Raw genomic sequence first — 17674 nt, forward strand, 5'->3', positions numbered from 1 at the left:
CCAAAGTGGAAAAGTGACTGTATCACACTCCCACCACTTGGTGTCGATGAATCCTGTCATTGTTGTGAATGAGTACACTTAGCCCGTTGTTTGAAATTTGTCTGTAGCCAACATGGCGGACGACCTGGACGTTGATATCGAAGGAGACGAATATGATGCTAAATTGGGGTAAGAGCGTTTTTAAAATTTTTTATTGATGGGCTAAAAGTCATTAATATAACGTTCAAATGATATTTGGGCGATTCAGAGAACCAAAGCCCGTTAAATAAAAAATAACCCGTTGGACACGCCAAAGACATGGCTAGCACGGTAACTAGCTGCTAACGTTAGCTGATGACAACAGGTCGCTTGATCAGTAGATTATTCTAGCTACTTAATTTAACTTGTAATGGTCGCTCCCTTTGACTACCAAAACACGTCGTAGAGACAAATTTCAAAGAGATTGATGTGGCCCCAGTCATCTATCTGCCTCAGCCACGTGAAACCTGACACTCATGACACGCCCACTCCACTGTCTGCTGCAGCAGTTCTTTTTTGATACAACGGGGATGTTTTTTCCCCAATTAATCAGGAATTTCTGCTTTTCTGACATTTATGAAGGTTAAAAATAACCCGTAACTGAAGCAGCATCTACTTTTCCCGGTGTCCACATAAAATATGACAGAATACAGTACATCTATGCTGTGTTCATGTGCTAGACAGGAACTAGGAAAGTCTGACATTTCTCGACTTGACAACTGGGTGTCGTTATTACACACGTGCGTTTTGCAAGCAGCTCTTTGCAAGCACAGTGTTGTTTATGACTTCAAGCCTATGAGCCTAATGGCTGGTGTAACCGATGTGAAATGGCTAGCTAGTTAGCGGGGTGAGCGCTAATATCGTTTCAAACGTCACCCGCTCTGAGACTTGGAGTAGTTATTCCCCTTGATCTGCAAGGGTAATGCTGCTTCGAGGGTGGCTGTTGTCGATGTGTTCCTGGTTCGAGCCCAGGTAGGGGTGAGGAGAGGGACGGAAGCTATACTGTTACACTGGCAATACTAAAGTGCCTATCAGAACATCCAATAGTCAAAGGTATATGAAATACAAATGGTATAGAGAGAAATAGTCCCATAATTCCTATAATAACTACAACCTAAAACTTCTTACCTGGGAATATTGAAGACTCATGTTAAAAGGAACCACCAGTTTTCATATGTTCTCATGTTCTGAGCAAGGATCTTAAACGTTAGCTTTCTTACATGGCACATATTGCACTTTTACTTTCTTCTCCAACACTTTGTTTTTGCATTATTTAAACCAAATTTAACACGTTTCTTTATTTGAGGCTATATTGATTTTATTGATGTATTATATTAAGTTAAAATAAGTGTTCATTCAGTATTGTTGTAATTGTCATTATTACAAATAAATGAATCAAATCGTCCGATTAATCGGGATCTACTTTTTTTGGTCCTCCAATTATCGGTATCGGCGTTGAAAAATCATAATCGGTCGACCTCTAGTTGAGATACAGTGCCTTGCGAAAGTATTCGGCCCCCTTGAACTTTGCAACCTTTTGCCACATTTCAGGCTTCAAACATGAAGATATAAAACTGTATTTTTTTGTGAAGAATCAACAAGTGGGACACAATCATGAAGTGGAATGACATTTATTGGATATTTCAAACTTTTTTAACGAATCAAAAACTGAAAAATTGGGCGTGCAAAATTATTCAGCCCCTTTACTTTCAGTGCAGCAAACTCTCTCCAGAAGTTCAGTGAGGATCTCTGAATGATCCAATGTTGACCTAAATGACTAATGATGATAAATACAATCCACCTGTGTGTAATCAAGTCTCCGTATAAATGCACCTGCACTGTGATAGTCTCAGAGGTCCGTTAAAAGCGCAGAGAGCATCATGAAGAACAAGGAACACACCAGGCAGGTCCGAGATACTGGTGTGAAGAAGTTTAAAGCCAGATTTGGATACGAAAAGATTTCCCAAGCTTTAAACATCCCAAGGAGCACTGTGCAAGCGATAATATTGAAATGGAAGGAGTATCAGACCACTGCAAATCTACCAAGACCTGGCCGTCCCTCTAAAATTTCAGCTCATACAAGGAGAAGACTGATCAGAGATGCAGCCAGGCCCATGATCACTCTGGATGAACTGCAGAGATCTACAGCTGAGGTGGGAGACTCTGTCCATAGGACAACAATCAGTCGTATATTGCACAAATCTGGCCTTTATGGAAGAGTGGCAAGAAGAAAGCCATTTCTTAAAGTTATCCATAAAAAGTGTTGTTTAAAGTTTGCCACAAGCCACCTGGGAGACACACCAAACATGTGGAAGAAGGTGCTCTGGTCAGATGAAACCAAAATTGAACTTTTTGGCAACAATGCAAAACGTTATGTTTGGCGTAAAAGCAACACAGCTGAACACACCATCCCCACTGTCAAAAATGGTGGTGGCAGCATCATGGTTTGGGCCTGCTTTTCTTCAGCAGGGACAGGGAAGATGGATAAAATTGATGGGAAGATGGATGGAGCCAAATACAGGACCATTCTGGAAGACAACCTGATGGAGTCTGCAAAAGACCTGAGACTGGGACGGAGATTTGTCTTCCAACAAGACAATGATCCAAAACATAAAGCAAAATCTACAATGGAATGGCTCAAAAATAAACATATCCAGGTGTTAGAATGGCCAAGTCAAAGTCCAGACCTGAATCCAATCGAGAATCTGTGGAAAGAACTGAGAACTGCTGTTCACAAATGCTCTCCATCCAACCTCACTGAGCTCGAGCTGTTTTGCAAGGAGGAATGGGAAAAAATTTCAGTCTCTCGATGTGCAAAACTGATAGACACCCCAAGCGACTTACAGCTGTAATCGCAGCAAAAGGTGGCGCAACAAAGTATTAACTTAAGGGGGCCGAATACTTTCGCAAGGCACTGTATGTTACTTAAACTCTGTGAAGCATTTATTTGGGCTGCAATTTCTGGTAACCCGAATTAACTTATCCTCTGCAGCAGAGGTAACTTTGGGTCTTCCTTTCCTGTGGCGGTCCTCATGAGAGCCAGTTTCATCATAGCGCTTGAAGGTTATTGTTTTTGCAACTGCACTTGAAGACTCCTTCAAAGTTCTGGAAATGTTCCTTATTGACTGACCTTCAAGTCTTAAATGAATGATGTACTGTCGTTTCTCTTTGCTTATTTGAGCTGTTCTTGCCATAATATGGACTTGGTATTTTACCAAATAGGGCTATCTTCTGTATACCAACCCTACCTTGTCACAACACACCTGATCGGCTCATTCACATTAAGAAGGAACGAAATTCCACAAATTAACTTTTAACAAGGCACACTTGTTAATTGAAATGCATTCCAGGTGACTACCTCATTAAGCTGGTCGAGAGAATGCCAAGAGTGTGCAAAGCTGTCATAGGGCAAAGGGTGGCTACTTTGAAGAATCTAAAATGTTTTTTTTAACACTTTTTGGTTAGTACATGATTCCATATGTGTTATTTCATATTTGTGATGTTGTCACTATTATTCTACAATCTAGAAAATAGTTAAAAAAAATAAAAACCATTGAATGAGTAAGTGTCAACTTTTGACTGGTACTGTGTGTATACAGTTGAAGTCGGAAGTTTACCTTAGCCAAATGCATTTAAACTCAGTTTCACAATTCCTGACATTTAATCCTAGTAAAAAATTCCCTGTTTTAGGTCATTTAGGATCAGCACTTTATTTTAAGAATGTGAAATGTCAGAATAATAGCAGAGAGAATGATTTAAGCTTTTATTTCTTTCATCATATTCCCAGTGGGTCAGAAGTTTACATACACTCAATTAGTATTTGGTAGCATTGCCTTTAAATTGTTTAACCTCTCTAGGGGGTGTGGGACGGTAGCGTCCCACCTGGCCAACATCCAGTGGAATTGCAGAGCACCAAATTCAAAAATAGAAATACTCATTATAAAAATTCATAAAACATACAAGTGTTATACATCGGTTTAAAGATTAACTTCTTGTTAATCAAACCACGGTGTCAGATTTCAAAAAGGCTTTACGGTGAAAGCATACCATGCGATTATCTGAGAACAACTCCCATCAGACAAATCATTACAAACAGTTACCAGCCAAGTAGAGGAGTTACACAAGTCAGAAATAGTGATAAAATGAATCACTTACCTTTGATGATCTTCATATGGTTGCACTCACAAGACTCCCATTTACTCAAATGTTTGTTTTGTTTGATGAAGTCCCTCTTTATATCCAAAAACCTCAGTTTTGTTCAGTAATCCACAGGCTAAAAGGCAGTCACAACAGGCAGACGAAAAATCAGAAAAGTAACAGTTTAGTTCGTAGAAACATGTCAAATTATGTTTTATAATCAATCCTCAGGTTGTTTTTAGTCATAATAATCAATTATATTTCAACCGGACAAAAGCGCTCTCGATCATGTGCATGAAAAACCCCTGGGACACTGCAGTGTCCACTCATTCAAAGTGGTCTTACTCCCTAATTTTTCAGAATACAAGCCTGAAACAATTTCTAAAGACTGTTGACATCTAGTGGAAGCCATAGGAAGTGCAATTTGAGTCCTAAGTCAATGGAATCTGTAAATGCAGTCAATAGAAAACTACAAACATAAAAAAAATCCCACTTCCTGGATGGCTTTTTCTCAGGTTTTCACCTGTCATTTCAGTTCTGTTATACTCAGACATTATTTTAACAGTTTTAGAAACTTTGGAGTGTTTTCTATCCAAATCTACTAATTATATGCATATCCTAGCTTCTGGGCCTGAGTAGCAGGCAGTTTACTTTGGGCAAGCTTTTCATCTGGAGGTGAAAATAGTGCCCCCTACCCTAGTGAGGTTAACTTGGGTCAAACGTTTCGGGTTGCCTTCCACAAGCTTCCCACAATAAGTTGGGTGAATTTTGTCCCATTCCTCCTTACAGAGCTGGTGTAACTGAGTCAGGTTTGTAGGCCTCCTTGCTCACACACACTTTTTCAGTTCTGCCCACACATTTTCTATAGGATTTAGGTCAGGGCTTTGTGATGGCCACTCCAATATCTTGACTTTGTTGTCCTTAAGCCATTTTGCCACAACTTTGGAAGTATGCTTGGGGTCATTGTCCATTTGGAAGACCCATTTGCGACCAAGCTTTAACTTCTTGAGATGTTTCTTCAATAGATCCACATAATTTTCCTGCCTCATGACGCCATCTATTTTGTCAAGTGCACTTCAGAAAATCACCCCCACTACATGATGCTGCCACCCCCGTGCTTCACGGTTGGGATGGTGTTCTTCAGCTTGCAAGCATCCCCCCTTTTACTCCAAACATAACGATGGTCATTATGGTCAAAGAGATCTATTTTTGTTTCATCAGACCAGAGGACATTTTTCCAAAAAGTGCAATCTTTGTCCCCATGCGCAGTTGCAAACTGTAGTCTGGCTTTTTTATGGCGGTTTTGGAGCAGTTGCTTCTTTCCTCTTTCAGATTATGTTGATATAGGACTCGTTTTACTGTGGATATAGATATTTTTGTACCTGTTTCCTCCAGCATATTCAGAAGGTCCTTTGCTGTTGTTCTGGGATTGATTTGCACTTTTTGCTCCAAAGTACGTTCATCTCTAGAAAACAGAAGGCATCTCCTTCCTGAGCGGTATGACGGCTGCTTGGTCCCATGGTGTTTATACTTGCGTACTATTGTTTGTACAGATGAACCTTCAGGCGTTTGGAAATTGCTCCCAAGGATGAACCAAACTGTGGAGCTCTACAATTTTTGTCTGAGGTCTTTTGATTTTCCCATGATGTCAAGCAAAGAGGCACTGAGTTTGAAGGTAGGCCTTGAAATACATCCACAGGTACACCTCCAATTGACTCAAATGATGTCAATTAGAAGCTTCTAAAGCCATGACATAATTTTATGGAATTTTCCAAGCTGTTTAAAGGCACAGTCAACTTAGTGTATGTAAACTTCTGATCCACTGGAATTGTGATGCAGTGAAATAATCTGTAAACAATTGTTGGAAAAATGACTTGTCATGCACAAAGTAGATGTCCTAACCGACTTACCAAAACTATAGTTTAACATGAATTTTGTGGAGTGGTTGAAAAATGTGTGTATGTAAACTTCTGACTTCAACTGTATATGTAAAGGTGTGTATGGACTGTATATGAATAGAAAAGGTGTGTACATCATTATCACATTCCTGCTAGAGTGAGAGATAATAGCTATATCACTTCTATGTCAGTGGCTTTGGTGAGGGAGCAGCGCTACTCCAGAACCAGCACCCGCAGTCAGCATGGAAGAACAATACTGGAGTCTTGGTAAGAGGTGTTGCTGCCAAATCAATATGCCATGATGGAAGTACTGTGTGATGGTCTTTGTGTGTGTTGACTCTCTCTCTCCCCTGTAGCCATGGGGACTAGACAGCTCCATCAGTGCAGAGAACATGCTGCTGGAGGAACAGTATCCTTCTCATAGACCACACACACCCCTGGGATAGATTTGGATGTGTTTGTGTGTCTGTCTTTCTTCATATAATATGTGTTTTAGTCCTTATTAAGCACCTTTCTAGGTATTATTTGACAGGTAAAGAGACGTCCAAGAGTGTGTGGGCCAACTCGGCTAACTGCAAGCCTAAACCCAAAGTGAAGAAGTGAGTCAGTTGTCCCATTTGTCCTTGTGTTGCTCTAAACCTCTGGTGAAAACGTTCACTTCCCACCCCTCTGATGTGTTGTGTTGTTGCCTCTGACATGATACTGTTACTGCTGTGTTTTCACCCAGGTCTCCTGCCAAGCCTTCAGGTTCAGGCTCCTCCACAGCCACTCGCTGGTCACAGCAGGAGAAGGAGCTGTTTGAGACAGGACTGGTACGACCCTCTTTTCTCCTCTCTCCTCTCCTCACTGATTTCAGATGACACCCTACTTTTTATACCCCCAGGCTCAGTTTGGCCGTAGGTGGACTAAGATCTCCAAGCTGGTAGGCAGTCGGACCATTCTACAGGTGAAGAGCTACGCCAGACAGTACTTCAAACACAAGGTAACACTGTCCTCTAGTCGACATCTCTCCCAGCTCAGCCAACCAGGATATATTAGAGATATCCTACAGTCTCTGTCCTCTTTCACCATGTCACTCTCCCTGTCCTCTCTGCCTGCAGGCTAAATCAGAGTGCAATACTACTGCAGTGGCAACCCCTACAGCCCCCCTGGTTTTAGGCCAGGTCCCAGAGGCAGGGTCAACAGTGTTCACCTCTGGCCTGTCTGTCCCCACCCACCTGTCAGCTCTGACCAACACTGTCCGGATAGAGAGACTGGGAGACGAAGAGGAAGAGGAGGTGGACATAACTGATGACTTCAGCGATGAGGGAAGTAGTGGAGGAGGAAATGGAGGAGAAAGAAATATTGAGGGGAATGTTGAGGACCTCCAGGCTGGAGTTAGGACTGAGACACATGAGCCTGGAGTGCCAGAGGAGCTGGACAACCATGGAGAGATCCACCAGGTGCAACTCAACCAGACACACCCCAGGCTGGAAGAGACGGATCAGGAGCAGCCTAACTGTAGCCCTCCATCTCCCCTCACAGCTCCATGCCCAGCAGAGCAGGCCCCCAGCGGACAGTGTGAGGGGGGAACTGCTGAGCCCCTGAGGGACCCAGTGGAGTCTGGAGAGGAGACAGGGGGGTCTGGGTGGCAAGAGGCAGGGGAGGAGTTTGAAGAGGAGGAGCTTACAGCCCCCGAGCAGGAAGCGGAGCTGGACCTGGCGACTATCACTGAGGAGGAGAAACGAGCTATCCCAGAATTCTTTGAGGGACGGCCATCCAAAACCCCAGAGAGATACCTGAAGATCAGGAACTACATGCTGGACCAATGGTACACACACACACAATCACAACCAATCAGAGACCTCAAGGTTTCACGTTCAACATGCTTTTTGTGTGTGTTTGTCTCAGGTTGAAGAGTAAGCCCAAGTACTTGAACAAGACGTCAGTGCGTCCTGGTCTGAAGAACTGTGGAGATGTCAACTGTATCGGCAGAATACACACCTACCTGGAGCTGATAGGAGGCATCAACTTCAACTGTGGTAACTAGGACTCACTACTAATGTGATTCTCTCATTCTTTTTCTCAGTCTATCTTTCTTGGTTATGCAAATCTTTCTGATTTGTCTGATCTACCTGTCTATTCTCTCCACTCTTCCCCTCCAGATCAGGCAGTGTATAACCGTCCCAGGGTGGTGGATCGTTCTAAACCCAGAGAGAGCCGAGACACTCTGGAATACCAGCTGGCCCAAAGACTACAGAGCATGGTGAGTCAACCCCTGACCTCTGTAACCTCTGACCCCTATAACCTCTGACCCCCTACTGTATCCCAGACCCCTCTAGCTGGTCCAGACAATAGAGCATTGTGAGAGAACGCCTAGGTTTGTCATTTATATTTGGTTTATTAAAGATTGAATCTACATTTAGGGAAACAGCGGCAGTTTGCCTCAGGACATTTGTTATTGTTTTGTTGATGAAATGGAGGAGAGGAGCGTCCGGCAGCGTGGGAAAAATATTTTCAGGTATCACGTATCCATATGGAAAAGTTCCAATGACGCATGCAGCCGGAAGTATTTGAATTTGAAGCGTGCCGTATTGCTGAAGGGGGCTGAATGGCACCAACAAGTCGCTAAGGATCATGGTGAAAGTGGCCGTAACTAGCAAACGATTATGGGCGATTTAGGCGTTTTCATCCTGCCTGAGAGTCGACTATGCTGCCGGCCCGTGATCGATCTGTGTCAGCACGTGGTCCTGTGAGAGCTCCACACCCAGCAATGCAGTAGTCAATATAGCACAAAAAGTAACACAAGATAGAATAAAAACACAAAAAATGTAAATCAGAAGAACTCAAGAAAGTAAGAAGCTATATACAGGGTCAGTTCCAATAATATATTTACAGTGTGCAGGGATACTGGAGTGATAGAGATGGATACACCATATATACAGAAATATGTAGACACCCCTTCAAATGAGTGGATTCGGCTATTTCAGCCAGACCTATTGCTGACTGCTGTGTGCTCGATTTAATACACCCATCTCCATAGAATACACTGGCAGTAGAATGACCTTACTGAAGAGCTCAGTGACTTTCAACATGGCACCGTCATAGGATGCCACCTTTCCAAGTCTGTTCGTCAGATTTCTGCCCTCCTAGAGCTGCGCCTGTCAACTGTAAGTGCTGTTATTGTGAAGTGGAAACGTATAGGATCATCAACTGCTCAGCCGTGACGTGGTAGGCCACACAAGCTCACATTACAGGACCGGCGAGTGCTGAAGCGTGCAGCGCATAATAATCGGTTGCATCACTCACTACAGAGTTCCAAACTGCCTCTGGAAGCAACATTAGGACAAGAACTGTTCGTCTAGAGTGGGTTTCCACGGCCGAGCAGCTGCACACAAGCCTAAGATCACCATGCGTAATGCCAAGCGTCGGCTGGAGTGGTGTAAAGTTCGCCTTCATTGGATTATGGAGCAGTGGCGAAACGCGTTCTCTGGAGTGATGAATCACGCTTCACCATCTGGCAGTCTGACGGATGAATCTGGGTTTGGCTAATGCAGGTAGAACGCTACCTGTCCCAATGCATAGTGCCAACTTTAAAGTTTGTTTTTCATGGCTCGGGCTAGGCCCCTTAGTTCCAGTGAATGTAAATATTAACGCTACAGCATGACTGTCTAGAAAATTCTATGCTTCCAACATTGTGGCAAAGGTCTGGGGAAGGCCCTTTCCTGTTTCAGCATGACAACGCCCCCGTGCACAAAGCGAGGTCCATACAGAAATGGTTTGTTGAGATCGGTATGGAAGAACTTGACTGGCCTGCACAGAGCCCTGACCTCAACCCCATTGAACACCTTTGGGATGAATTGGAACGCCGATTGTGAGTCAGACCTAATCGCCCAACATCAGTGCCTGACCTCACTAATTCTCTTGTGGCTGAATGGAAGCAAGCAATGTTCCAACATCTAGTGGAAAGCCTCCCCCAGAAGAGTGGAGGTTGTTATAGCAGCAATGTTCCACCATCTAGTGGAAAGCCTCCCCCAGAAGAGTAGAGGCTGTTATAGCAGCAAAGAGGGGACCAACTCCATATTAATGCCCATGATTTTGGAATGAGATGTTTGACGAGCAGGTGTCCACATACTTTTGGTCATGTAGTGTATGGAAAGGGGTATGGTAAGTAGGTATCAGGATATTTGATAAACAGAGCAGCAGCATGAATTAATATTTTATTTGAGTGTTTGTGTGCATTTGTATAGTCAGTATAAATGTGTGTGTATGTTGTGTGTAGAGCCCTGTGAGTGTGCATAGAGACAGTATAAAATACAATGGTCAACACAGATAGTCCATGTACCCATTCTGTTAGCTATTTAGCAGTCTCATGGGATAGAAGCTGTTCGGGAGCCTGCTGGTGTCAGACTTGATGCACCGGTACCGCTTGTCTTGAGGAACCAGAGAGAACAGCCTATGGCTTGGTGGGCGGAGTTTTTGACCATTTTTAGGGCCTTCCTTTCACACTGCCTGATATAGAGGTCCTGGATGGCAGGGAGCTCACCCCAATGATGTACTGGGCTGTCCGCACCACCTTCTGTAGCTCCATGTGATCGAGGGCGGTGCTGTTGCCGTACCAAGCAGTGATGCAGCCGGTTAAGATGTTCTCAATGGTGCAGCTGTACAACATTTTGAGGGCCTATGCCACACCTTTTCAATGCCCTGAGGGAAGAGGCGCTGTCACTCCCTCTTCACTACTCTGCGTGTGTGAGTGCATCATTTTAAGTCCTTAGTGATTTGGACACCCAGGAACTTGGAAGTTCTCGACCCGCTCCACTGTAGCCCCGTTGATGTGGATGAGGGCGTGCTTCCCCCCCATTTCCTGTAGTCCACGATCATCTCCTTGGTCTTACTGACATTGAGGGAGAGGTTGTTGTCCCGGCACCAAACTTCCAGGTCACTGACCACCACCCTGTAGGCTGTCTCATCGTCGCCGGGGCTCAGGCCTACAACCGTTGTGATGTCAGCAAACTTGATGATGGTGTTTGAGTCGTGCGTGGCCACGCAGTCTGGAGTGCAGGGGGGGACTGAGCACACACCCCTGTGGGGTCCCCGTGTTGATGGAGGTGATGTTGCCTACCCAAACCACCTGGTGTCGGCCTGTCAGGAAATCCAGGATCCAGTTGCAGAGGGAGGTCTTCAGTCCCAGGATCCAAAGATGGGTGACAAGCTTGGAGGGGACAGTGGTGTTGAACCTTGCTCTGCCGTCAATGAACAGCATTCGCACATAGGTATTCCTCTTATCTAGGTGGGTTAGGGACGTATGGAGTGCAATTGTGATTGCGCCATCTATGGATCTGTTGAGCGCTATGCAAATTCGAGTGGGTCTAGGGTGACTGGGATGATGGAGTTGATGTGTGCCATAACCAGCCTTTCAAAGCACTTCATTATTACAGATGTAAGTGCTACAGGGTGGTAGTAATTGTGGTGTGAAGCCTTGTGAGTGTTGACCCGATTTAAAGACCTAACTCATGTCGGCCTCGGAGAGCGAGATCGCCCAGTCCTCTGGGTCGATGGGGGCCCTCACGCACGGTTCGGTGTTGTTGTCGAAGCGTGCATAAAATGAGGCGTCTGTGACCTGTTATAGCTCTATAACATGTTGATTGGTTGTGTGTCGTAGCGAACCAGGAAGCGTCGTGTGAGGGACGTGTGGGGGAACTGGCGTGACGCTAAAGACCTGGAGGGACAGACATACGAGCACCTGAGTGCAGAGGAGCTAGCCCTGAGGAGAGAGATGAGACCGCATAAACCCTGTAAGGTCTCCAGGCACAGAGGGTGAGTGGGTGGTGTATACTACCAATAATGTCTGTGTGTTGTCAACACTGGATCCTTAGAAATGTGTACTGTACATTACATGCAGTAAAAGTCTCTTTCTCCATTATCAGGTTGCTGGATCCGTTCCAGCTGATTCCGTGTCGTGTGTTTGGAAAGGAAAGGCAGGAGCCCTTTCAGGTGATAGTGTGTGCCGAGGCTCTCCTCATCATGGACATGGTAGGTACACACATCTACATGTATTTAATAAAGCAACAATGTTCACACATGAACACACAGACAGAGGTATCAATGTGGGTTGTTTACCAAGGTCTTCGGGCTCAGTGTCTTTGTGTTTTGTATTTTTACCCAGCATGCCCATGTGTCGATGGGTGAAGTCATCGGGCTACTGGGAGGATCCTACAGCGAGGAAGACAACGTCCTGAAGGTGAGACGACCACCTCATGATGATGATGTTGACAAAGAAAATGCTAATAACACTAGTCAATCCTCTGTGTATCTACAGTGCATTCGCACAATATTCGGAACCATTGACTTTTCCCACATTTTGTTATGTTACAGCCTTATTCTAAAATGGATTAAAAAATAATAATAATCCTCAATCTACACAAAATACTGCATAATGACAAAGTGAAAACAGGTTTTTAGAAATGTTTGCAAATGTGTATATACAGTTGAAGTCTGAAGTTTCATACAGTTTTTCACAATTCCTGACATTTAATCCTAGTAAAAATTCCCTGTCTTAGGTCAGTTAGGATCACCACTTTATTTTTAGAATGTGAAATGTCAGAATGATTTATTTCATCTTCTATTTCTTTCATCACATTCCCATTGGGTCAGAAGTTTACATACACTCAATTAGTATTTGGTAGCATTGCCTTTAAATTGTTTAACCTGGGTCAAATGTTTTGGGTAGCCTTCCACAAGCTTCCTACAATAAGTTGGGTGAATTTTGGCCCGTTCCTCCTGACAGAGCTGGTGTAACTGAGTCAGGTTTGTAGGCCTCCTTGCTCACACACGCTTTTTCAGTTCTGCCCACACATTTTCTATGGGATTGAGGTCAGGACTTTGTGATGGCCACTCCAATACCTTGACTTTGTTGTCCTTAAGCCATTTTGCCACAACTGTGGAAGTATACTTGCGGTCATGGGCCATTTGAAAGACCCATTTGTGACCAAGCTTTAACTTCCTGACTGATGTCTTGAGATGTTGCTTCAATATATCTACATAATTGTCCTCCTCATGACGCCATCTATTTTGTGAAGTGCACCAGTCCCTCCTGCAGCAAATCACCCCCACAACATGATGCTGCCACCCCCGTGCTTCACAGTTGGGATGGTGTTCTTCGGCTTGCAAGCCTCCCCCTTTTTCCTCCAAACATAATGATGGTTATTATGGCCAAACAGTTTTATTTTGTTTCATCAGACCAGAGGACATTTCTCCAAAAACTACGATCTTTGTCCCCATGTGGCGTGGTTGAAAAATGAGTTTTAATGACTCCAACCTAAGTGTATGTAAACTTCCGACTTCAACTGTGTGAGTGTGTGTGTGTGTGTATCACACACACACACACACACACACACACAGCCAGAGCCCGGACTTGAACCTTCCTGTACTTTGCTCCGATCATCTCTGGAATTAACTGAAAATAACTGTGCAGCAACGCTCCCAATCCAACCTTACAGAGCTTTAGAGGATCTGCAGAGAAGAATGGGAGGAACTGCCTTAATACAGGTGTGCCAAGCTTGTAGCGTCATACCCAAGAAGACTCGAGGCTGTAATTGCTGCCAAAGGTGCTTCAACAAAGTACTGAGTAAAGGGTCTGAATATTTATGTTTAAAAGTTATTTCATTTTTCTTATTTGCAAACATTTCTTAAAACCTGTGTTTGCTTTGTCATTATGGTGTATTGTGTGTAAATTGGTAAGGACAAAAACAATTTAATCCATTTTAGAATAAGGCTGTAACGTAACAAAATGTGGAAAAAGTCAAGGGGTCTGAATAATTTCCAAATGCACTGTGTGTCTATGTGCTAGATTGTTGCAGCGGAGCCATGTAACAGTGTGAGTACAGGTCTGCAGTGTGAGATGGACCCTTTGTCTCAGACTCAGGCCTGTGAGCTGTTGTCTAGCCTGGGCTTGGCTGTAGTGGGATGGTACCACTCTCACCCCACCTTCCACCCAAACCCCTCTATACGGGATATACACACACAGGACCAGTTCCAGGTACGTGTGTGTGTGTGTGTGTGTGAGAGAGAGAGAAACTGTGTTCTGACCCTCTCTTTCTCTCAGAGTTATTTCTCTCGAGGCGGAGCCCCGTTTATTGGGATGATTGTGAGTCCGTTTGACCCTGCTAACCCCTCCCCCCGCTCCCAAACCACCTGCCTGATGGTCAGAGAGGACCAAGGACCAGGACCACAGAGTATGACACACATCTCTTAACATGACCCCTTTCACAACCTCTAATCAACTTGGTCTGAGTGTGCATATTTATCCTCTACCTCTCTCCTTCCCTCCTTCCGTCTCAGAGCTGCCCTACAGGTTTGACTACCAGTGTTCACAGCAGCAGCCTGACTGGAGCCAGCTGATGAGGAGGGCAGAGTGGATTATCCACAAGTATAAACACGCCCACGGCAGTGTCCAGATGGACAGGCCGTTCCGCAGGGACTCTCATCTCACCTGTCTGGAGAAGGTAGGTCACCTTGTCTCTATTCACTCTCTTACCCTGTTTCATATTGCTGTGTCACCCCTCTCTGCTGTCTGAGTTTATTTTCTTTCTCTATCATCCCTGCCTCACTTCCATCTCTCAACATCTTGCTCTCTTTCTCCTCCCTGTCACACCCTCTGTCTCTATCTAGATGATGTCATCTTTGGGGAGGTATCTGGAGCCCCTGCTAGAGGAGGAGGGAGACCACTTCCTCTCCCAGATCCACACTCTGTTCCTGTCACACTTTGTTGCTGAGAAACCAAGAGGCAAGGATGGGGGCGAAACCGCTGACTCCTCAGATCCAATCAACACCCATGCCTTCCCCTTCACTCAGCCAATCAACATCAGAGGAACAGATGACACAGGAACAAAGGAAAACTGGGAGAATGAATCGGTCTCGCCCATTGATAGTATAGAAACGCCTAATATAGAAACCACTAACTCGCACACAGCTAACCAAGAGAACTTACATCCAATGCAGTTTGGTTCTGTGTTGTTAACTGGTCATGATTATCTATTCTGAATCTACTAGATGTCTCTATATATCCAGTTTGTAATGCAGTTGAAACAATAACAAAGTCTTTTCCCTGCCCCTATTTCGGTAAAAAGCTGGAGGATGGGGCTGGAGATCAGTAACCCCTCACAGACAGCTATAGATGCAAGGACTGACCATCCATGATATAAAAATGTTTCAACCATGTTTTGGAGCTATATAGTGTTTGTTTAAAAACATTGTAGTAAAACAAGTGTATATTTTGGGTTCTGATGGGATACAACAGTTCAAGAATCAATGGGTACATATAAATCATTTATCGTTCCAAAAATGAATGAACCTCCAGATTGCCCTTTTAACCCCTTGTGTGGTGTTCATGTTTTTGTTATTCACCCAATGTTCACCGGTCTGATGGACCCACAACATTACTGGGTTTTTAAAACAATTCAGCCATAACAATTTATGTAAAAAATACTTACTACTTAGATGTTGACTTAAATCAATTACAAGCAATATAGACAGCATACATGGTTAATATAGACAGCATACATGGTTAATATAGACAGCATACATGGTTAATATTTGCCATTTACCTCTGCTAGATCACATTTATCAATAAAAGTTTTTTTTACCAAAATAACTGATCAAGACATGGGTGAAATAAATCATGTTTATCTTGAACAAATATAAATGAAACAAGGTGGTTTTCATCACTATTGATGTTTATGGCTTTGAACTGAACAAATTGGAAGGACAAATTTTACGGAAATGTTAAATGAGCCCAATTGAACACAAATGAATGCCGGTCTACACACCACATGAGAGAGAGTTTTACATGTGTAATGTGTCTTCCTGTCCTCCTTGTTGCTATCGTCTGCAGTCTAGAAATTGACTAACATCTCACTCACTCACATATATAGTTACAGCAGGCCAAGGTAGGAGAGTCAGACACACACACATGCAACATCACTCACACTTCTGGTATTGGAGTTGTTGGTTCTGTGGGTCGGGCGGATGGGGCACCAGCATCCACCTCACGATGGCTGCAGAAGCTGGGGTTCTTGGAATATGTTGCCGCCTCTAGATTTGAGGTCTTACCAATACCTTGCCCAGCTCCTCGAGAAAGAGCTATCTCTGGAGTATCTCTGTTCCAATCTGGGTTCAACGCCATCCAGATGACAAACGCGTTGTACGCCGAGATGTCCAAGATGTTGAAGAATATCACAAGTGACCAGTGTAGGGTTATTCTTCTGCAGCTGTAGCCAGTCACCAGCTTGTCTAAATTGTCCACCCCTCCTTTTGTGGCATTGTAATCCAATATGATTTCTGTTTTTTGATGTTCCTGGCCACAGATTCTCCCATCCCTATGAAACACTCATGAGTACCACATTTTTGCCTTTCTTTGGCACGTAGGACACTAGGGACGTGTCAGCTGTCAACACAAATTTAGAGGAATTGATTGGCCTGTTCCGTGTATTCAACAGCTGAGGTGGGAGCTCTGGCTTGTTTTTTCCCCCATACTTCCTACCATTGTCAGCTTCCTCTTGAGGAGCTCCTATCCCAGCTTGTGCTACGTAAAAAGTAATTGCATGTGATGTTGTGGCCACGGAGTCTCTGTCACACCCAGGACAACCTCCATCCCTTGGTTCTTCTCAGGGACTCCTCCATCTGGCTTCCCCGTAAACATTTGCAAGTTCCACACATACGATGAAGTAGCATCACAGGCAGCCCAACCTTTATTCCATATTTTGCGGGTCTAGATGGTATGTACTGCCTGAAGGGGCAGCGGCCCCTAAATGGCTTAAGCTGCTCATCAACAGTAACATTGGGCCCATGGTTGTAGTACAGGGGAAGGCGGTCCACCCACTTGTTCCACACTGACCTGATTGCAGCTAGCTTGTCTGCTGCCGAGCTGGTCTGGTGTCTCGGTTATCGAAGTGGATAATCCTGGAAACAAGACAATGTTGCACTGAAAAGTTCTCTGCCAGTTTCTGCATCCCACAGGGATTCTGTGGATTCCCCATTGGATCTAAAAACACCAGCAATGATAAGAACCCCAAAGTATGCATGTAAATGAGTTTGGTACATCTCCTTCCATCTCACGCCTTCCCTCCAAATTAGTGCCGTCCAGAATGATTTTCTGGGTGGTGTCTTGGATGAACAGTTCAAAATAAGACTTTATGACCTGCACATGAGTAACCGCCATCCGCGTCAGGCCTGCTTGCATCCTTGTCACATTGGCAGCCATGCGGGGTGGCTCATTCCTTGGACAAGAAGACCACACAATTTCTTTGACATCCATATTTCTCCACCTGCAGGCTGCTGGTTGCTGATGGGCTGACTGAGGGTCAATCTCATCCTCTTCTTCCAACTCACTGAGACTCTGAATTGACAGAGACATGATCCTCATATTCTGAAAATTCCAAAGTGGAAGACTTCGTCCACACTGCTAAAATGATTTCGAAGGCCCTCCTGAGCAGAGATTATTTTTGCCGTGCTGATTGATTGTGGTAAGGAGCCACACGTAAAGTTAATTATTTGTTGTGTCACTCCCACAATTTGCACCTGGTGTGGGAAAATACTTTTAAACATTTATGTTTTTACAATGTATCAAAAAATGTAATAACATT

The 17674-nt window shown here is 44.2% G+C and overlaps 1 protein-coding gene across 5 annotated transcripts; it reads left to right on the plus strand.

Annotated features, from left to right (window-relative positions):
* The first annotated feature begins 12 nt into the window (after positions 1 to 12).
* Positions 13 to 15681, plus strand: LOC110524509 (histone H2A deubiquitinase MYSM1). 5 transcript variants are annotated; one of them, XM_036978311.1, is made up of 16 exons: positions 14 to 168; positions 6245 to 6320; positions 6410 to 6462; positions 6572 to 6652; positions 6781 to 6865; positions 6937 to 7035; positions 7154 to 7863; positions 7944 to 8074; positions 8198 to 8298; positions 11695 to 11849; positions 11960 to 12065; positions 12199 to 12273; positions 13882 to 14070; positions 14137 to 14266; positions 14373 to 14536; positions 14703 to 15681. In XM_036978311.1, the coding sequence occupies exons 1-16, from the start codon at positions 113 to 115 to the stop codon at positions 15072 to 15074; spliced, it is 2583 nt and encodes an 860-aa protein (XP_036834206.1). In that variant the 5' UTR covers positions 14 to 112; the 3' UTR covers positions 15075 to 15681. The 5 variants fall into 5 exon arrangements, 4 of the variants coding, with proteins under 4 accessions (XP_036834206.1, XP_036834205.1, XP_021459909.2 ...); XM_036978312.1 differs by adding an exon at positions 5709 to 5830 and having other exon boundaries at positions 89 to 168; positions 13882 to 14266; XR_005051848.1 differs by lacking the exon at positions 14137 to 14266 and having other exon boundaries at positions 13 to 168.
* The last annotated feature ends 1993 nt before the right edge of the window (positions 15682 to 17674 follow it).

Source organism: Oncorhynchus mykiss, chromosome 5 (genome assembly GCF_013265735.2).
Source record: "Oncorhynchus mykiss isolate Arlee chromosome 5, USDA_OmykA_1.1, whole genome shotgun sequence".
NCBI classification, from domain to species: Eukaryota; Metazoa; Chordata; class Actinopteri; order Salmoniformes; family Salmonidae; genus Oncorhynchus; species Oncorhynchus mykiss.

What these genes read in the sequence shown, in the direction of transcription:
- LOC110524509 (XM_036978310.1), top strand. Translation starts at nt 113, where the DNA reads ATGGCGGACGACCTGGACGTTGATATCGAAGGAGACGAATATGATGCT. An exon ending in AGAACAATACTGGAGTCTTG is followed by an intron (nt 6,321 to 6,409) that starts GTAAGAGGTGTT and finishes TCTCCCCTGTAG; the next exon opens with CCATGGGGACTAGACAGCTC. An exon ending in AGGAAGACAACGTCCTGAAG is followed by an intron (nt 12,274 to 13,881) that starts GTGAGACGACCA and finishes TCTATGTGCTAG; the next exon opens with ATTGTTGCAGCGGAGCCATG.